The 21,544-nt window shown below is 40.4% G+C and overlaps 1 protein-coding gene across 2 annotated transcripts in view; it reads right to left on the bottom strand.

Annotated features, from left to right (window-relative positions):
• Positions 1-21,544, bottom strand: part of MYH15 (myosin heavy chain 15) — a 121,868-nt gene that overhangs the window by 88,115 nt on the left and 12,209 nt on the right. For both annotated transcript variants that reach the window (XM_070454937.1, XM_070454938.1), the window contains exons 5-7: positions 10,887-11,005; positions 6,225-6,374; positions 5,474-5,644 (exon numbers count right to left, since the gene is read on the bottom strand). In XM_070454937.1, the coding sequence (XP_070311038.1) occupies positions 5,474-5,644; positions 6,225-6,374; positions 10,887-11,005 (440 nt within the window). The remainder of the gene's footprint in view (positions 1-5,473; positions 5,645-6,224; positions 6,375-10,886; positions 11,006-21,544) is intronic.

Here is a 21,544-nt window from a genome sequence, read left to right as displayed (position 1 = left end):
TATTTTTGAAATGCCTTCTATGAGCAAATCACTGTACCAAACACTTCCAGTTATAACAGGAAAGTCAGACACGGGCTCTGGCTATACAGCATCTAACTGGGCAGACAAGACATGCACATAATAAGCAGACTGTAAAGTAACAGAAAATGTCATGAGAGTTCAAAGATAAAACCAAGAGCCCTTGGCCCAGCAACATACATTTCACGATTCTCTACCAACCCATTCTACCCAAGAACCACAGACTCTCAGATTTGGGAGAGACCTTACAGTTCTGGCCCAACCCACCTAAAAGCTCATTGAATTCCTTTTACAGTTTCCCTCTAAAAAGTAGGCTAGCTTAGGCTTGAATATTTTCATGGAAAGAGAACATACCAACATCGAGTTAAGGCTCTGGCTGGGTGATACACAAGAAGAAAATTTGCTTGTAGTTTAAAATCCTTTGTTTTAAATTATGCCACTGGAGTCATATGAATGGGTCTAATTTGGATGATTAGATACTTGAAGAACATGTTTTTGATCCACCTGAGTCTATCGTTCTAATGTACAGACTATGGTCTTCTACCTCTTTTGTCTAATCTCACAGACTCAGAACCTGCATTTTACAGCAAATGCATTCAATGACATTCCACCAACAACTCTTGGACATCTGGCCCATATTGTACAACTCTTGTACTCCAGCACATCGTCTTCCCTCCCAAGTATCCAAGTGGGGAATGATGCAGTGAGCAAACATGCCAAGTCTTGCTGCTGGCAGCATTGACCTGGTGGGTTCTTGACAAAGTGATAAATGTGGAGGGGAACAAGGAGGAAGGAAAATCTGATAACACTGAATAGTTGAGTCACCAAGTCTTGGAGGTGTGGACTCCATTTCGTATCACATATTTTCCTGCCACAGAAATAGTCAACCTTTCATAAACACTAGAATGAATCATGTAAAAAATGTAAGCATCTCCTGGGATGGTCCATGTTAATAAGAAGAACAGGCCAAAGCCCCACAGCAAGCAGCAGCCCATCTCCAGGAGAGCCACCTCCCATATATGAGGACTGCCATGTCCCTGGGATTCCAATGAAGCCATCTTCTGTTTGGGGATGAAGGGATGCTTTATGCAAAGCAAGCAGATATCACAGCTCAAAATGTAACAATTAAACCACTGAGGAGGGAAAAGTTCTATTTCTTCAGGGTCTTCTCCATTTCTCCAATGCTTAGGAAGTATAAAACTTCTAATAAATATGAGGCCCTCTAGCAAATCAATCTCCAAATAGGTCAGGGAAAGAAGTAATTATGTTCTGCCTCATAGCATCAATTGTCCTCCATTGCACAGTAAATGGTCTGAGTCAGTTGCCCTGACTCTGAACATTAATGTTGTAACCTCTCCCTCTGCAAATATTATCAATGTAACCCTCCTCTCTTTTACATCTGTCACTTTCTTACTATTTCCATTTCCGCTATCCTGACTCAAGGCCTCTATTCCTCACTTGCTGTAACAGCTTTTTAATCACCCTAACTCTAGTCTTTCCTCCCATTCCTGACCCCATACACAAACCCACCAGAGTAAACCCAAGCATCTCTGACTACCCCATTACCCAGCGTGGAATCCTCTCTGGCTCACCATCACCCAAAAATAAGTTATAAATTCATTAAAATCCCTTCACCCTTTTTGTAAATCCTTCCCTCTGAATATTTTAAACTCTCATCAGATTTTTAAATTCATCCATTACTTTCCTGTTCCTAAGCCTTTGCTCTTGCCCATCCCTCCACATGCTCACTGTCTTCCTCTTTTCACCTGTTGAAATCATGTCCATTTCTTCAGACCCAGCTGAAATTTCACCCCTTTTCCACCAGGCCCTCCTACATTCCTGCAGGCAGAGGTGATCTCTGCTCTTCTGAGTTCTGTGAGCCCTGTGGCTTTGCCACATTCATCCTGACATATTTTTACATTTATTAGACTTTCAAATCTCCTGTTTGGCTGCATACGTCCTAAGGGCAAGTGCTGTTTATAACAAATGCTTAAGTTTTACACAGCATTTAATTCAAAGTTTTATACACAGTAATGAAGCATTAGGCCTAAACTTAAGGTCCAACATTTTGCGTGTGGGCTTTGACATCTGGGGAACAGCAGGAGAACGGAATCACAGGTTCCCCTCCCCACGTGCTCCTGTGGCTTACGTCCTCCAGGCTTGCAACACACTTTCTCATGGGGACAGGCACAGAGCCCGCTGATTCTTGAGTGAGGGACTTCAGCTCCCTACCACCCCATGGAATTATTTAAACAAGCCCAGCACATCCTCCAGTGGGAATCACTGGTCACCTCACCCTATTATTACCACAAAGCCTGCCTTCCAGGGCTCTCAATTATTCATTCTGCTCCTAAGAGCAAGTGCCGTGCAGCCCCTCACGGCATGCAGCATCCTCCTCCCCAGTCTCTGAGGATGTGTGACTAGTAAGCCGCTGCCCATCTCATCTGCCCACCGCCAGGTGTCTTGTGGTCAGCCATTCCCATAACCCTAGGAGAGGAATCCCGCCCTCACCACTGGAGTGGCAAGGACGTGATCCAAACAAGTAGCTGCTAAATACACTTACTTCTTAAAAGTTGAAAACTAGTAAAAGTTTTGGTCTTCAGACATCTTGCTAATTATATCCTCAGTTCCAGGATGATGCCTCTGGTTTGTATTTCTCCCAACACTTAGTAGAGTGGGTCCTGAGGTGACTAAAATCTAGGTCCTCAGCAAAGGAATTAATTGATAGGTGAACACTAAGACGTACAGCTTTGGGCTTTGGGATGGGGTGCTTTACTGTGGGCAATGGTTAGGCAGAAAGTAAATGTTGTGAGCAAAAAGACACAACAGAACATGTTTAAAGAAAACAGTCACATGCATTCAAGGGATAACTAGCTAGATATTAATGTGATAAAGTTTATAACAAAAATACCAGAATTAGCATATCTACAGAACCCTACTGGGGAAGTGGCAACATTCATTGCCAAGATGCTACCAGAATTTAACAGTCATATGCATTCAAGGGATAACTAACTAGATATTAATGTGATAGATTTTATAACAAAAATACTAGAATTAGCATATCTACAGAACCCTAATGGGGAAGTGGCAACATTAATTGCCAAGATGCTACCAGAATTTAAAATTGTTTTAGAACCTTCTATGGGATATCTGATACCTTTGACTACTGGCACATGGAAATGACCTGTAGTCTGACTGTAGATCATTGCATAGAAACAATCATGAGTTATTTAGCTAAGTCAGGCAAATTATGTGAAAAATAGGTAATACTGTTAGGATTCAAAAACAGTTAAGATGATTGGTATTGAAGTCAATTTTCTCCTGAAGACAGTAAAAATCTAACAATTTATCCTAATCCCCATCTTGTGAGGGACTTCTTCCAAAATGGCTGAATTACTGAAAGAAGGATGTAGCTTCTCAAGGTGACTCCACTACAGGAGCAACAGTTTTTTCAATGTATAATTTTGGATGTATTTGTTTAAAAAAATAAAAATAATCTCTTTACCAATACCTATGTAAAATCATAAATATGTAATCATATGTTAATATTTAATATGTAGATTACTGATGTTCAAGTTCTAAACAAGCTAGAATAATTCAAGTAATGAGGTAAGTGTAAGTTAATCCTATAATAGATCTGTTCACTGCATATTTATAAAAGGAGGTTACTGTATGCTTGAAGACCAAATTAACAAAGTTGGCATGAAAATGTGTTTTTTAGCTTGATATAAACTTTTTTATAAATATAAAAACTCAAAACTTATATGTATAAAAACTTTTTCCTTATAAACACACAGATGCATTCTATATTTTATATGTAGTGATGTATTTTAGTTCCTTTGAACTTTGAAAAGTTCCCATGATGCAGTCTGTTTCAAGGAGGGAGTTTGATCATTAATATTTACTAAAAATTTCCTTCATGTAGACTGAACAAACACAATGATCTTTTCAAAATATAGAATCATTTCAAGAAAGGTTTTAGTATTCCACATTTGCCTGACCCGAACCTTTGAAATAAATCACAGGAAACCAAACACTTATCTTTTCCTTTTATCATTTACTTATTTTTTCCCCTTGTTCTATCATATCAGTAGAAAGTACAAGAAATTATATCAGTGTTGCTGGTGTCTTACTTAGAATAAGTTTGATTGTCATAAATAAGATAATAGGCTTCAGATCAACTACACTTACAGACGTATCAGGAGTTGAATAATGTCTGCATCCCACCTTTCTGCCTGAATACAATGTTTTGTCATATTTAGAGTAAGTAGATTTTACAGGTGACAACTGTCCAAAGTTAAAGCTGTTCCTTGAAGAAGCTCCAGTTCTGTTTCATTTCCAATTAGAAAACAGTAACTCTAATGATGCCATCAAACGTTTCCCAGACCATGGGCGGGTCATTATTATCATCATTTTTAATCAACTCACGAGTTGATTCATTATCATCAGTTTTTGAATCAGCCCATCCCCTCCCCAGGAAGTTCACTGGTTATAAAACGAATTAAAATCAATGTGATGTCCATACCTGTTAAGAATAATGGCTATTTTCAAAGATTTAGTTTCATCTAAAGATCTAACATGTAAAATGGATGGGATGGTGATTGATAAAATCTGGGCCCCCCAAAAGACAGTGAGAGGTTCGTCATCCTCACTCCTTTCCGAACAGGGTTGTTGAGAATCAAACATGAGACCAAAGCATAGTTGTCCAGACCAGTGTGCAGAATTCACTGTAATCCACAACTACTGCAAAACACAAGGCCACATAGCTGCTCACACCCCCAACACGCTTGCTCCCTCAGACAAAGCCACAGAAAAACCATGCTGAATTCGCCCGGAAAATCTAGTTAATCTTTTCTAGAGCACATGGAAAGATTTCAGAGTATGGTAACATCACTGAATGTGGAAACCATACACTGCAGCTAATTTACTAATAAGCCATGAAGTATTGTCATAAATTACTTAAACTAACTGGTACTTGTCCAATTAAATGAACAAACTACATCCTGCAAGGTAGTGGCCTTGAGGATTTATGGCGGTTGTTTGTTTGCATGCTAATTTGCCAAATTTCGTTAAGCTGCTCTGGGTCTACTCATTCACCTTATGTTAATCAGCCAGGCCCTACAGTGTTCATATTTCCAGCTCTGTGTTTTTCCAGTCAAGAGCGTGACCATTTTTAATCTCAACAAGCTTCCTCGCGCATTAGCGGTGGAGGCCATGCCTGAGCAGTAAATGTGTAGCGACAGTGTGAGTTGGAGATGATGGAGTAGGTAACTGATGTGGGCATTTAGTTAGGACGCCACAGCGCTGCACAGAAAATCCCTTAAAAGAATATGTGCAGAGCTCTCCTGCCCCCTTTCCCATCGCCTTGACAGAGCCAGGGTCCTGACATGGGTCAACACAGCAAGCAGGGCCAATTCTCCTTAAACAAAATGGACGAGGGAGAAACACGCCTCACCTTCTCAACAAGATCCACGCAGGCTTGCAAATCCAGGCCACAGTCGATGGGCACCCAGTCAATGCCTTCTCTCCTATACTCCTCTTGCTCCAAAACCAACGTATGCTGATTGAAGAACTGTTGTAGCTTTTCATTGGTAAAATTAATGCAAAGTTGTTCAAGACTGTTATACTTCAAGGTTGTGATTAGAAATAAAATTGAGAAAATTAGTAATTATTGGATGTGATGGATATGTTAATTAACTCAATTGTAGTGATTATTTCACAATGTATATGTGCACTCAACAAGTTGTTCTACTTCAATATGTATTTTTAATTGTCAAATATACTTCAATAAAAAAATAAAATAAAATAGAGCTTCACTTGGAAAATGTAAAAACCATAACCACTATTGTATGTTGGCAAATAAACCCAATAAGTAAAAATTGCTCAATTATATTCTTAACCTCCTTCATATATATCTGCAAATTAAGATTATGATAGGAAATTAATATTTAATGATATTACAATTCAAAATCATAAAAGATGTCTTAATTTACCTTTATTTAAAGCTGAATTAATTTCTTAGCACTGCTAATTATGGTTTTTATTATTGGTTAATATTAATAATAGCTTTTTCCAACCACAGTAGGTGTTTAAGTTTGCCCAGAATGATTCTCACCATGCGCTTACTACATCTTCTGACATTCAATTCACATAGTCTAATCCTCTTGTAAATATACATCAACTCCACTCTTACCAGATATACTTACATCAAGCATCTCAAAACCAGTGATGTCAAGAATGCCAATGAAGAACTGTCTTGACAGCTTGGCATCCAGGACCCTGTTCACGCGTGCCACCAGCCACTTAAACATTCGCTCATAGATTGACTTAGACAAGGCGCCAACGGCATAGGTCACCTGCAAATCACATCGGAAGGATTCCTTCGCCTGACAACAGTGTTCGTTTTGACCCTGGGCATTCTCTATCAGCAACCACCTTCTAGGAAAGCCAGCAGCATATATTTATCCTCTTTCTATGGTTATAATTTTATGCTGAAGATAAGGGGGAAGGAAGAAAGACGCAAGGGCAGGAATAAAGCGAGAAGCAAGGGAGAGCGGAGGAGAGGGGAGGAGAGTTACGAGAAAGGAGGTGAGCCGTCCGGTGCCTCCCCACCCAACGCTCCCGCTAGAGCTTCATGTTCCTACCGCTAAAGGACCAAACCTCCTGGGGTAGGGGGAGCAACATGTTCTAAAACCTTGCTGTTCAGAGTGTGGTCCTAAGACCTGCAGCTTCGGCATCACCTGAGAGCTTGTTAAAGATGCCAACGCCCGGCATCTCATCCCAGACCTCTGAATCAGAATTTGCACTCTGGCACAATCCCCTCTGACTCCCACGCATCATAAAGCTTCAAAAATGCTGGTAGAGTAGGTTAGGAATATGGAATCTCTAGCCCTTTCCTGCTGCTGCTAATAAATTGCACAACCTTTGGCAAGTGACCCAATGTCTCTAGGCTGCAGGGTCTTCCCCTGAGTTATTGCTCTTGAAGATTCTTTCCAGCCTCAGCTTCCACCTATTTTTAGTTCCCAGGGCTGCCCTCAACTCTGCATAGGGAAAATGGCAATTTAGTGCATCATTCTGACTCAGATTCTCCTACTATAAAACTCAGGCTACATTTCCCCTCCCTGGAGGTGTGGGGCAAAGGCGCTCTCCTAACCTACTGGGGACAGCTCCAACCTCTGGGTGCGATGCGGAGGCTTTGCGGATGTAGCGCCTGCTGCCGTGATGCGCAGGCGCCGCTGTCGCAGCAGCTTTCTGACAGACTCCAAGGAGGAGTGAATTTCAGCTGGACAGTCTCCAAGCCTGGCAGGGGAATGCGCTCCAACGACTTAACATTTAAAATAGGCCTATCACATCCATCCTTCGGCTGCCCAGGACGCTGCGCATAGCAGGAGCCAGTTGGTGTCTGGCGGTGATTTAGTTATGAGTCACCCACTCCCTGATCAGTTATCTTGAGTCATTTCCACAGCAATCCATGAGCCGGATGGCATCACAGTTTTTTATTATTGGCGTCAAGAGCACACACGCACAAATAAAGCACCGAGAATGATTCTTATCCTCCAGAGCATCGAGGAAATCGCTCTCTGTCTACCGCAGTCACTTGGAAAGTTTAAAAAGAACATGACTAATTTGCTCACCCGCTTTTAATTCCCTAAATACTTGAGAAGTGGGAGTGAGAGAGAAACTGGCCACAGGTGGGGAGTAGTGAAAAATGGGAGGATAGCCTGAAATTGTAGCAGAAGAAGAAATGGATGGGATGATGTCTGATGAATGAATTAATAAACCTGGTAATCCAATATGCTGCTCACCAGCATATCATCATTTTCAATCACTTTCTGTCCAATGAAGACAGAACGAGGCAGGCAAATCTACACTTCCACTTTTCAGAGGTTAAACAGACTCATGACTGAGCTCTCTTTAAAATAACCTCAAAGACTTTGATTACTTGGGGGTCAACATTATAGGACAGAAAAACAAAACTGAAAAGAAGTGCAGTCAAATAGCCATATGTTTAACCACCTTGATCCCTGCCTTCCTCATCTGTGAAATAACAATGTTAAAATATGCTTGTCTCATGGTTGTTGGAAGAGATTTCATGAGACAGAAGATATAAATATACATAGCACAGTACTTGGCACTTAGAGTCCATCCAGTAAATGCTGGTTTCCCCCTTTCCTATCCTTTCTCCACTTTTATCACTTCCTCATCCTTGATCCAGTATTTACTGTCCATGTTGCTTTCAGCAGTTAATCTTTCTAAGTTCACTGGCTTTAATAAAATGGAAGCATAAATAAGATCAACTTTGCAGACTGGCTGTTTGATTGAATGAACTATGCATACAAAGCACATGGCCCAGCACCCGCAGCGGGCATTCAGTAGCTGCTGATTACTATTATTGTTTGGTCATCATTAATCTTTCTAAAGTAAAATAACTTATTTCTAATAAGCATAGTTAGAACTCTCTTAGAATCTTAAAATACTAGACCTGAAGAGCCTTGCTTCCTGATAATCATGTATAGTGGCTCCCAATTCAAGATGGTACATCCCCCACCCAAGGGAAGGGGGCATTTTGGAACAGGATGGGCATTTTCCCATCATCAGTGACTGGGAGTGTTGCTGGCATTTAGCACCTGGGAGCACGAATGCAAAATTTCCTTATGTGTGGGACACGCTCATGCATGAAGAATTATCTCCTTTAGATGCCAATCATTGCTCCACTAAGACCCACAGAAAAATTTAACCTCTTCATGGGGTGCTCAGGGAGATGGAGTATTCGACCAAAGTCCCAGAGTTAGATAGCATAAGAGCTAGAACTAAGTTTTGCATAAAGTGTTAACACTGCAAGAATTTTCGCCATCTTTTGCAATTGTCATCAACAGAGCATATACATCTCTATTCTTAGCAGTGACAATTGTCTCTATAAAGTCAGTAAAATTCCTAAGAAAAGAAAACCCTTAGTGTTCCTTCTTACTCTGTCTTCAGGAGACGGAGGAAAAGAGAGTGCTCCGGCAAGAAGGTGGGGAGGGGAGGGGGCACGGGGGTGAGGGCTTTCTTTCTTTTAATGCTGAATAATAATATATTAGCTTGCTTCACTGATTCCATTATAGTAGAGGCTGGTGTGGTAACTCAGTCCCCGAGAACACAATATTAAAGAGACGAAGGTTTGATTTCAGTCCTCCTATGGGCTCATTAGTTTTACACTGAGCGAGTCCTTGTTCTATAATCATAGCATGTCATGCATGCATGTGGTGGTGAATGTCTTAAAAGGCAAGAAGCTGCCAGACATCTCCAGCCTCACTACGAAGAAATAGCTCAACTACTTGTCCCACGGAGCATGGCTTAACATCAGCCAGGATTTCATTTATTTTAACATTTACGGAGCACCTACTGCTTGCAGGCACTGTGCTCGATGCTGGGGTACTAAGAGGAATTAGACACAGTCCATGGCCCCAAGAGCTCAGGTCACCAGGAAGGACAGAAATGCCGGCAAATTATTCCTGTAGCGTTGATATTATGGGAGAGATAAGCTTATTTAGTTACAGAGTAAGCTGAACTAGGAGACTGATTTTGATTAGTTGTTGAAATATTTTAATGACAGTCCCACCAAATGCCTTTCTATCAACATATAAAAGAAAGAGAGTTTATTGTTGTCAAAACAACTGTCTTCTGTCACAAAGTGGCACAGATTTTCTATCAGATTTTCAGATTTAGGATGTATACAGAGTAAGACAGTCTAAATATCACCTGAATACTAGCTGGGTGTCCTTTGGAATGTTACTTATGTTCCCTAACCCTCAGTTTCCTCAACTGGAAAAAACATAAGTATCCTTGCCTTACCTACCTCTGAGCTTTGTTGTAGGAATGGAAGGAGATAATATGAATGCGTTTTACACGTCGTATGTGATCAAACCACTTTCTCTTTCCAGAAAGACTACACTTCCCAGCCCCACAGCAGCTAAGGAGAGAGTTTGACTAGTTCTCACCACTCAGATCTTACTAAAAGTGATACCACTTCTGGCCCCAGGCAGTTAAAGTGTGTGTACTTTCTTCACAAATCACTGTTGCCCCGTGCAGCAACGCTGGAGGCCTTAGGGCAAAGTTGAAGAAGGCGGTCTAATCTGTACTGGGCTTGGTATGAGTAAGAAATAAGTGCCTGTTTTATCCTCACTAGGATTTTACTGTGTATGTTACTGTAGCAGGGCTTGTCTCATACCGGCATGTTCCAGATGTCAATCATTATTTTGAAACACACTATCGTCTTTAGATGGTCTCACTAGTTGGCTGTCCTGTGACTCTTTACTGCATAGCCTCAGGATCAATACTTCTCAGAGCACTCATATTCTATCATTAAGATATTCTCCTGGATACTGAACAAAACCTATACGACCTTCCATCTCTCACTTTGGTTCTCATTTTTCCCCCTCTTTGAATGCTAACTTCAGCATATGTGCTCAAATCCTTTCTTAATGAATGCATCTGATAGCCTAAAAAGTCAATATTCCAAATAGGTGATAGATTTCAATTTACCAATTTTACTCATGTCAGAAACTGTACCTTTAAGAGCCTCTTAGCTATACCACAAAGATATTTATTATAAAAAGTAAAGGACTTCCCTGAATCTGAAGAGACTTGTTGCTTAAGGGGAAACTGTCAAAATGGTATCTTTCAGACTAGAAAGACTCTTAACACAAGAGCATTTACTATGGTGTGCATCACAGATGAAAACAGTTAGAATACTCATCATAGTAATTCTTTTTCACTTTTTTATAGAAGCCTTTGTTACAGACATCAGAAGTTGAAAAATACACAAATAAAACCTGTGTACAATTAGTACAAGAGGATAGAACCATAATACTCTGGAAGTAACTTACCTGTTCTACATTTTGACTTCTAGTAACATATTCATTACCAACTTTGATTCTAGGATGGATCAAGCCCTTCACCAGCTCAGAGGAGTTAATGCCCATGAGGAAAGCAGCTTTGTGAGCATCTGGTCAGAAGAAAGGAAGGAAAAGAAGAGAAGGAGGGAGGGAGAGAGAAAGTAGAAAGAGGAAAGAGAGGGGAGAGAAGAAGGAAAACATTGTTAAAGTTCAATCTCCGCTAGAGCCCAATAGACAACCCAGAAAGATGGTGTGGTTAGAATGATGTAGCAAGGTAAACTGTAGTTCTGAAACAAATTCATGGACCCTAAGTGATCCTAAGAGACTCTAGTTTTTTGTAAATGCAAATCAAAATCACAGTGAAATGCCACTACACACTCATTAGAATGGCTAGAATCAAAAAGACAGTGAGTGTTGGTGAAGAAGTGGAGAAGTTGAAAACTTCATACACTGCTAGAATGTAAAATGGTACAGCTACTGCAGGAAACTGTTTGGCAGCCAGAAGTTAAACATAGTTACTGCAGGATCCAACAATTCCACCCCGAGGTATGCATCCAAGAGAAATAAAAACATATGTTCACACAAAATAGTTGTACACAAATGTTCCTAGCAACATTACTCACAATGGTCAAGAAAACAAAAAACACAAATGTTCATAAACTGATAAATGGATAAACAAAATGCAGGATATTAATTCCACAGAATATTTTTTTAACTACAAAAAGGAATGAAGTATTGATGCATGCTACAACATGATTGAAGGTTGAAAACATCATAGTAAGTGAAGAAGCCTGACACAAAGGCCATATATTATATGGCTTTATTTATATGAACTGTCCAGAATAGGTAAATCTAGAGAGACAGAAAGTAGATTTGTAGTTGCCAGGGGCTAGGGGAAAAAGGAATGGGGAGTAACTACTTTTGTAAACAAGATCTCTTTTCGGGATTAAAGCCATGTTAGTCAAACAACCTTCTGAATATGCTCAAACTCACTGAACTGTGTATTTTTAAAGAATAACTTTATAATATGAGAATTATAGCCCAATTAAAAAAAATCTATTTCTTGATATTTGTCCTCTTCTGAAAAGAATTGTTCATCTGAAAAGGATGAAAATGACATTTTCATTATTTGCCTACTTCCCCCTTCTCCATATATATTTGTAGCTCCTTTCAATGGAACCAGAACTTGGACCAGATAACTGGGTGATTCAAGACCTATCAGCAGAAGCCAGGACACTCGCGCAGCATCGCTCACACACCGCGCCTCTTCCAGCGCGTCTCTGCCCACAGCGCCCTCTGCTGCCCAACAGGAAGACTTACAACCCACACCATTGTTGCATAGAATGGTGCTTTCATTTTCTAAGGAAAAAATGAAGAATGAGTGTTATCAGAAGGAAAAGTAAATAAGCACGTATCACATCAGGTGTTAAAAAATGACAATAACACGAAAGAATGCCACAGGCGAAAAGCTATAAACGCAGTTTAAGCTGCATATTTTTTCAGTTATCAAACAAAAGGAATATGTTGCTCAGTTGAAACCTCTCTGCCGTCTCCCATGTTATATGAATCCTGAGATATATATCTGACGCAGCCACTCCACAAAGTTAATGTCTTAAGTAGAAGGAAATGCAGTCCTTTCTTACTTCATTAAGTACAAAATTTCCTGAGCAATGACCATAAATAGAGAATAAATAAAAAACAAAACGCAATTAAATAGCTATATGTCATCTGTATTAACAATATCCATCCTTTTTGTGGGGTCTTTAAAGTTTTTGCAAAGACTAGAAAAGCTTGAAATGTTTGATTTACTTGTTAACTAAAGGAAATAGCAACCCACTCCAGTATTCTTGCCTAGAGAATCCCATGGACAGAGGAGCCTGGTCGGCTACCGTCCATAGGGTCACAGAGTCAGACACAACTGAAGCAACTTAGCATGCAAAGTCAGTTTATACTACACATTGTAGAAATGTATCTACAAGTTATATCTACTTCTTATCAGTGATAATGGCCTAGGAACTCCATTGCTATGAAATTTTTCAAAATGCAAAGACTGTTTTGGGAAAATAAGTGGAAAAACCAAAAGTAAAGCAGACATGCCAGTTCTATACTGAGTTGTTCTTGTTAACAGCACCATGTTAGGAGACAAAAGTCTGATTATTTCAAGTTGAAAAGCCAAGGGGTCAGAATCATAGACTTTTTGAGCCAAAGGAGAATTTAAAGAGCATCTAACCCAAAATGAAAATATTTCAAAGGAAGGGAGAAATGTAATGTGCCTGATGAATCTGAGTGGAGCTGAATAGTAACCAGCGATGTGAAAAATGAACAATTCCACAATATCCATCCAGGAAAAATAGACAGGACTTCAGTTTTCTATGCTTTGGAGGCATTCAGATGGACAATGCAGGTAATAATAGTCTCAATTTCACACAACCTTTTCCCACTGTTAATGACAGTTCTTTGAGTCTATGTTCATCCATGAACAAAGGAAACCCAAATTCTCTGTTGTATCCCACCTTAAGCTCGAACAGAAATAGCCTTCAATGTTACAGAATTATTTCTCTCCCACTCCAGAGACATTCAAGGATCTGCAGACAGAGGGGTAGTGTGCCTTGGATTTATCCCAAAGGCGTACATTAAACATCACATGTTATTCATCTTCTTTTTTTAAACAGAAATAACAGTTGTCATGTTCCCCTCCTCAAAATTACTTCCTTTGCATTAAAAGTTTATAGTGTCACAACCTAGATGAAAATAGTTTAAACTGGTGAAAAACAGTTTTCCTAACATTAGGAGATGCTGATGCTGTAGGAGATGCTGATGCTGTCATGAGACAGCACCACCTGTAAACGGACTTTCATTGTGTGACCTGATGTGCTCCCAGAAAAAGCTTTATAAAAATCCCCCCAAAACAAACATCATTTTCTAGGACCTGGTGAATCAAACCATGAATTTTAACCGGGTTGTACCATCTTACCTGGGAGAGGTTTAGCTAGCAGGGGTTCTCACACACTGGTGTGGGTCAGGATGGCCTGGAGAGTTCATAAAAGAACAGAGCACTTGCTCACTGGAGGAGGTTAGGGTTTAGTTTTGGCGTTTCACCAGGTGATTCTGATACACATGAGGGTATGAGGGGTGGAGAACAGTCCTTAACCCTGGCTGCACACTGGGGTCACCTGGCAAGTTGTAACCACAAGCCCTGATGCCTGCATCCACCCTCAGAGGCTGATTTCCTTTGGTCTGGGTAAGGCCTGAGCTTCAGGAATAGAAAAGCTCCCCCAGTGATTCTAATGTGCGGCCAAGTCTGAGAACTACTCTCTAGAGAACGGTGTCCAGACCTGGGAAGTATAATTAGAAGCTGGAGAGAACAATTCTAATGGCACCTGAAAACAGATGAGGAAGCAGAGAAAAACAGAGGGACAGTTCTACCCCAGCGCAGTCTGATGTGTAAACAACAAGATAAAAACAGACGCGAAACCCAGTTTTGTCAAATCACAATCTGGCTAATGTGAAAAAAAGGTTTTGAAAATGACCTTCAATTCATCTTATATATAAGGTTTTTGAGCTGTTCACACTTTTTAAATTTATTGAACAATTTTTGAGCACTTGCTATGTGCAAGGCCTGGTACCAGATGCTATGGTAAGAGGATAGATAAACAAGACAAAAATCCTTGACATCAAGGAGTTTATAATCCATGACAGTAAATAAAACAGGCAAAAATAGCAAGTCAGTAAAACAACTGTCTATAAGAGACAAATTATGAGTGTCATCAAAGTTTGAAAGAGAGAGAAAGATCTCTTTTGGACTGCATGAACGGGGAAGACTTCAAGAAAGAAGCAACATTTGGTCAGATCCCTGAAGGATGAGGAGGGTTTCGATGGGCAAATATGGGAGAACAAGCATTTCTGAAACAGAGAACATGACTTCAAGGCCCAGAGGCGGGCAGGGCAGTGATGCTCAAAGATGGCAGATTGGACTGAGAAGTTTGAAAGTGAGATAAACAGACGAGCAGGTGACCTGTGGCCACAGGAGACATCTGATACCTCTGGAAGGTATTATTTAAATAATGGGGCTATATTAAAGGGGCTTTTAGCAGAGAAATGGAAAATTAGAATAGCAAGTTAATCAGCATAACAAATTAATCAGAAAGATTAACTTTGTGGAAGTGTGCAAAGCAGACCAGAGGGAGACAATTACAGAAAGAGAACCTACTGTGGGACGGTGGAGTGCAAGGTGCTGAAAAGTCTAAGCTAGTAACAAGAAAGAGCGAAAGGCTGAGAAACATGATGAAGACGTTTCTAGCCTGAGAAGCAGAGAGAAGGACAGTACTGTGAATGTGACGAGAAGAGCCAACAGTGAGACATCACTGTTTTTTTTTTGCAGGCAGAGTTTAGGGTAGCAGGAGAACGTGCAGTAGAAAGTTAGAAATGTGGGACCTGAACTCAGAAAGAGGTAAAGCTAAGACTGTCCCCTTTGGTTTGGGGCCCTTCCTCTTTTCACTCTCTTCTCCATCTGTCCAGCTCCTTCAACTACTTCCTAGATGATTAACTGGAAGAAAACTACCAAGGCTTAATATATTAAGAGCCCTTAGAAACCAATAACAAAAAAAAATCTGTGCCTCAATTTTAAAAATGGGCTAATGATGGAAACAAAAATTTAAAAAAGAAACAATATAAATAGGTGATAGCCTACACAAGTGTTAGCTTTATTAACACATAAAAATAAAATAAAACCTGGCTAATTGACAAGAGGAAAACAGCTGCTAATATTGATGAGTATAGTGAGAAAGTCACTCAACTAGAAAAAAAAATGCAAGGGTATGTCCTACGACATTAACTGTCCCTGAGTAGGTAGGATTCATTTAACAAAGACTTAATTACTATTGTGGTAAGTGCTACTATAATACAGGGCCAGACACGGTATTAATGCCTGGAAATACAGCAGTGCACGCCAGATCAGACCCCTGCTCTCATGGAGCTCCCATCTGATGGAGACTGGGCAGTGAGATAGCCAGTAAAAGGCAGCTATTATGAATGACACAGACAAAGATATCCAGAGTAAGGAGGTAGAGAGTGATAAGAGAGGTGGGGGCCGTCACGGAAGAGTTTTCTGATGAGGTGACCGCCAAGATGTCACCTTGGCAGAGTGAGGGAGTGGGCCGTGAGGATACCTAGGGAGAGGCCCAGAGGGAAGGAGGAGTTGGTGAAAAAGTCCTGCAGTAGGATTGCTCGAACACTCCCAGAGGAGCCGAGAGATCCGTGGAGTGAGCCAGAGGAGTGAGAGACTGGGGGAAGGGCAGGCGAGGGAGCTGCCCCTGATCCCGCTGAGGTGGGTCCACGCCAAGCAGTCCTCTGACACCAGACGGATGTCTGACCGCTGACCGCTCAGCACAATTCTGACACCAGCCGCCGGCAACCGCGTCAGATTCCACAGGCTGAGTTCAGTCCTGTTGACACAAGACTGCTTCCTCCCCTTCTAATGCCAGATGAAGCTCCAGGTTGTTGCTTAGGCTACTGACCAACCAGCTACAGTTGGGAGGTCCCAACGACACCCTACTTGGGTTCGGTTAATTTGCTAGATTTAATTTTCAAGGGATTAGATCTGATAGACACAGTACCTGAAGAACTATGGACAGAGGTTCGTGACACTATACAGGAGACAGGGATCAAGACCATCCCCAAGAAAAAGAAATGAAAAAGGCAAAATGATTGTGTGAGGAGGCCTTACAAATGGCTGTGAAAAGAAGAGAAGCGAAAAGCAAAGCAGAAAAGGAAAGATATTCCCATCTGAATGCAGAGTTCCAAAGAATAGCAAGGAGAGACAAGAAAGCCTTCCTCAGTGCAAGGAAATAGAGGAAAACAATAGAATGGAAAAGGCTAGAGATCTCTTCAAGAAAATTACAGATACCGAGGGAACATTTCATGCAAAGATAGGCACAATAAGGGACAGAAATAGTATGGACCTAACAGAAGCAGAAGATATTAAGAAGAGGTGGCAAGAATACACAGAACTACACAAAAAAGATCTTCACGACCCAGATAATCATGATGGTGTGATCACTCACCTAGAGCCAGACATCCTGGAATGTGAAGTCAAGTGGGCCTTAGGAAACATAACTACAAACAAAGCTAGTGGAGATGATGGAATTCCAGTTGAACTATTTCAAATTCTAAAAGATGATGCTGTGAAAGTGCTGCACTCAATATACCAGCAAATTTGGAAAACTCAGAAGTGGCCACAGGACTGGAAAAGGTCAGTTTTCATTCCAATCGCCAAAAAAGGCAATGCCAAAGAATGCTCAAACTACCACACAATTGCACTCATCTCACACACTAGTAGAGTAATGCTCAAAATTCTCCAAGCCAGGCTTCAATAGTACATGAACTGTGAACCTCCAGATGTTCAAGCTGGATTTAGAAAAGGCAGAGGAGCCAGAGATCAAATTGCCAACATCCGCTGGATCATCAAAAAAGCAAGAGAGTTCCAGAGAAACACCTATTTCTTCTTTATTGACTATGACAAAGCCGTTGACTATGTGGATCACAATAAACTGTGGAAAATTCTGAAAGAGATGGAAATACTAGACCACTTGACCTGCCTCTTGAGAAACCTGTATGCAGGTCAAGAAGCAACAGTTAGAACTGGACGTGGAACAAAATACTGGTTCCAATTGGGAAAGGAGTACATCAGGGCTGTATATTGTCACCCTGCTTATTTAACTTATATGCAGAATACATCATGAGAAACACTGGGCTGGATGAAGCACAAGCTGGAATCAAGATTGCCAGGAGAAATATCAACCCTTATGGCAGAAAGCAGAACTAAAGAGCCTCTTGATGAAAGTGAAAGAGGAAAGTGAAAAAGTTGACTTAAAGCTCAATATTCAGAAAACTAAGATCATGGCATCCAGTCCCAATACTTCATGGCAAATAGATGGGGAAACAGTGGAAACAGTGACAGACTTTATTTTGGGGGGGTTCCAAAATCACTGCAGATGGTGACTGCAGCCATGAAATTAAAAGATGCTTGCTCCTTGGAAGAAAAGTTATGACCAACCTAGACAGCATTTTAAAAAGCAGAGATATTACTTTGCCAACAAAGGTCGATCTAGTCAAGGCTATGGTTTTTCCAGTCGTCATGTATGAATGTGAGAGTTGAAGTATAAAGAAAGCTGAGTGCCAAAGAATTGATGCTTTTGAACTGTGGTGTTGGAAAAGACTCTTCAGAGTTCCTTGGACAGCAAGGAGATCCAACCAGTCAATTCAAAAGGAAATCAGTCCTGAATATTCATTGGAAGGACTGGTGCTGAAGCTGAAATTCCAATACTTTGTCCACCTGATGTGAAGAACTGACTCATTTGAAAAGAGAACCGACTCATTTCCTGATGCTGGGAAAGACGGAAGGCAGGAAAAGAAGGGGACATGAGATGGTTGGATGGCATCACCACTTCAATGAACATGAGTTTGAGTAAACTCTGGAAGTTGGTGATGGACAGGGAGGCTGGCATGCTGCAGTCCATGGGGTCGCAAAGAGTCGGACATGACTGAACTGAATTGAATTTTCAAAGGCTCACAGAACTCAGAAAAACACTTTATGCACTAAATCAATGATTTAGTATAAAAGAATATAATCCAAGAATAGCCAAATAGGAGAGATGCCTAGAGAAAGTTATGGGGAAAGGGTGCAGTGCCTCCACACTCTCTCCAAGCATGCTGATCTCCCCAAATTTCCACAAGCTCAGCAACCCAAAAGCTCTCTGAACGCTGTCCTTTTAAGATTTCATGGAGGCTTCATTACATAGGCATTGACCACTGGTGATTGAACTTCATCTCTAGTCCCTCTCCTTTGTCCTGACAGAGATGGGACTGAAAGTTCCAATTCTCTAATCACATGGTTAGTTCTTGTGGTCACCAGACCCCATCTACAGGCACAGTCCAAAAGTTACCTTGTTAACATAAAATGCATCCTTATTGGTCTCATAACTCAGAAAATTCCAAAGTAAGAGCTCTGTGCCATAAACTAGGAAAAAGATCAAAGAAAAATTTCATAGTATCAGTCACAATAGGGAGATGGGATTAGAGAGAGATTTGGAGAGATATCAGAAAAGACAAGGAGCTATACTGAAGATTGGGAGCCACTTGTGAGAGGAGGGGATATGGGATGGCTTGTACCATGGAAGGACCATTGCTGGCTGCTCCGTGCACAGTGATGGGATGAGGGTGGAGGCAGGGAGGTCAAGGAGGAGGCTATCTGGGTTTTCTGGTGAGAAATGGAGGCTTAGGCTAGGGGGTGCAGTGACCATGATAGTTGTGGAAGGTTTTACGTATGTTTAAAGGTAGAGACGATCAAGAAGAAAGGAGTTCAGGAGGACTCTAAGCTACCCATGACTTGAGTCAGGGCAACTGGGGGAGTCCGGCTGACGTTTAGTAAGAAGACTGAGAAATGAAGAGTTGGTAGCAGGGGCAGGAAGAGGTGGAGAACTCATTTCTATCCAAGTCGAGTTTGAGATAATCAGCTAAAAAATGAGCAGAGAAAAGGGTCGAGACCAGTGACTCTGGAGCAGTTGGGAGGAAGGCAGATGAGGAAACACCAGCAAGGAGGCTGGGAAGGAACCACCATGAGACTGGATGAGGCGACTTGCTTCATCTGCTTACCTGTGTCTTACGCTTGATACCTGTGTCCTGCTTTTGTAATAAAGACAATTTTTAAAACTCTGTTTGAAAGCATGGAAAAAGCAAAAAAAAACGACGATGACAAAAATAACAAAAAAGCCAACAAGAGACCGGGAAAGTATATATTAATATGTTGGAACGATGCATATATTGTGCTAACAATCAGCACAACGAAATAACTGAAGAGCAGCGACAGAATATACATCTCTCACCACATCCTCGTCCGAGCTCCCGCATCCTCATCTCTAAGCGGGCTTTTTGGCCACCTTAGCAACAGAAACCTTCAATTCCTATTGCTCTTTATTCTCTTATTCTGCTTTTTCATTCTGATTTCATGCGTGCATTTGTCCATTTATATATATATTTTCTATCTCCCACACTAAACAGTCAGGACAGAGATGATATCTTGTTCACAGGTATATCTCTAGCACCAGGAATAGTCCCTGCATAGACTGGCCTCAACAACTATCTGTGAAACAACAGAAAAACAAATAACCCAATCCAAAAATAGGCAAAGGAATTGAATAGGTATTTCTCCAAAGAAGATATACAAATGTCTAGTAAGTCCCTGAAAGGTACTCAACATCATTAATCATTAGGGAAATGAAAATAAAAGCATAACTGAGACAGCACTGTGTACCCATACAGACGGCTCTTATAAAAAAACAGAAAACAAACAAGTGTTGTTGAGGATGTGGAAAAACTGGAAGCCTTGTGCTTCGCTGTTGGGAATGTGAAACGGTGCTGCTGCCATAGAAAAACAGTACGGTGGTTCCTCAAAAGATTAAACATAGAATCATCATTTAATCCAGCAATTCTACTTCTGGGTATAGACAAAAAAGAATAGAATACACAGGCTCAAACAGATATGCGAACACTAATGTTAACAGCAGCATTGCTCTGTAGTAAAAAGTAGAAGCAACTCACGTGTCTGCAAATGAACAAGTAAACAAAAAGTAGCATATACATGTGATGGAATATTATTTGGCCTTTAAAAAGGGATGAAATTCTGACACTGCAACATGTCCTGAAGACATTATGCTAAGTGAAATAGACCAGACACAAAAGAACAAACATTGTATGATTCCATTTATGTTAATTTATGGATAATAACATAATTCCATTTATGTTATGTTAATTAAATATGTTAATATTTAATATTAAATATTATGCATAATATTTACGTATACATAATATTATGTATGCATAATAGTCAAATTCATAGAGGCAGATAGCAAAATAATGTTTCCTAGGGGCTAGGGGAAGGGAGAAATGGGGAGTTATTGCTTTATACCAAGTTTCAGTTTGGGATGACAAAAGAGTTCTGGAGATTAATAGCAATGGTGGTTGCACAACAGTGTGAAAGGACTTAATGCCACTGATATGAACACTTAAAAATGGGTAAGACTTTATGTTGTGTATATTTTACCACTATTGAAAATACAAAATTTTAAAAAATATTTGTTGATGGTCTGTTTCACCCTAGATAATATTGAAAGATTTGAGTGAATGTTCTGTTCTCTTTTTGTTTCAGATGCCAGGAATTTTATTAAATGAAGTCATTATGACTATGATTCCTTCTTTTCATAATTGTGATTTTCTATTTTAATGATCATTATAGACAGATCACTCATTATAGATCTTTTTGGTAAGCAGGCGTGACTATAAATTTTTATGATGTGAATAAAAAGCAGAGTTTTGTTTTCAACTCAGTGAACATTCCAGCTTTGGAATCCTAAAAATCTTTCTTCGTACCTTCATTATGTCGCTTCATACGTCTCATAGTGATTTGCTCCTTTTTCTGTTTTTCTCTAGAGTCTATGCTGAAGGCACGCTGTATCTTAGTCAATCCTATTATCACCCAAGTTTAGCAAGTTGACTGGCATCATCAATAATTAATTAAGGAATGTGTCTTATTCTGAGATACAAGGATTCTACAAAAAAATGGTGATTAAAAGATAAAATATTTGGGGGGCATC

Source organism: Odocoileus virginianus, chromosome 25 (assembly GCF_023699985.2).
Source record: "Odocoileus virginianus isolate 20LAN1187 ecotype Illinois chromosome 25, Ovbor_1.2, whole genome shotgun sequence".
NCBI lineage: Eukaryota > Metazoa > Chordata > Mammalia > Artiodactyla > Cervidae > Odocoileus > Odocoileus virginianus.
Note: the sequence above shows the minus strand (reverse complement) of the source record. Positions and strands in the feature narration are given on the sequence as shown.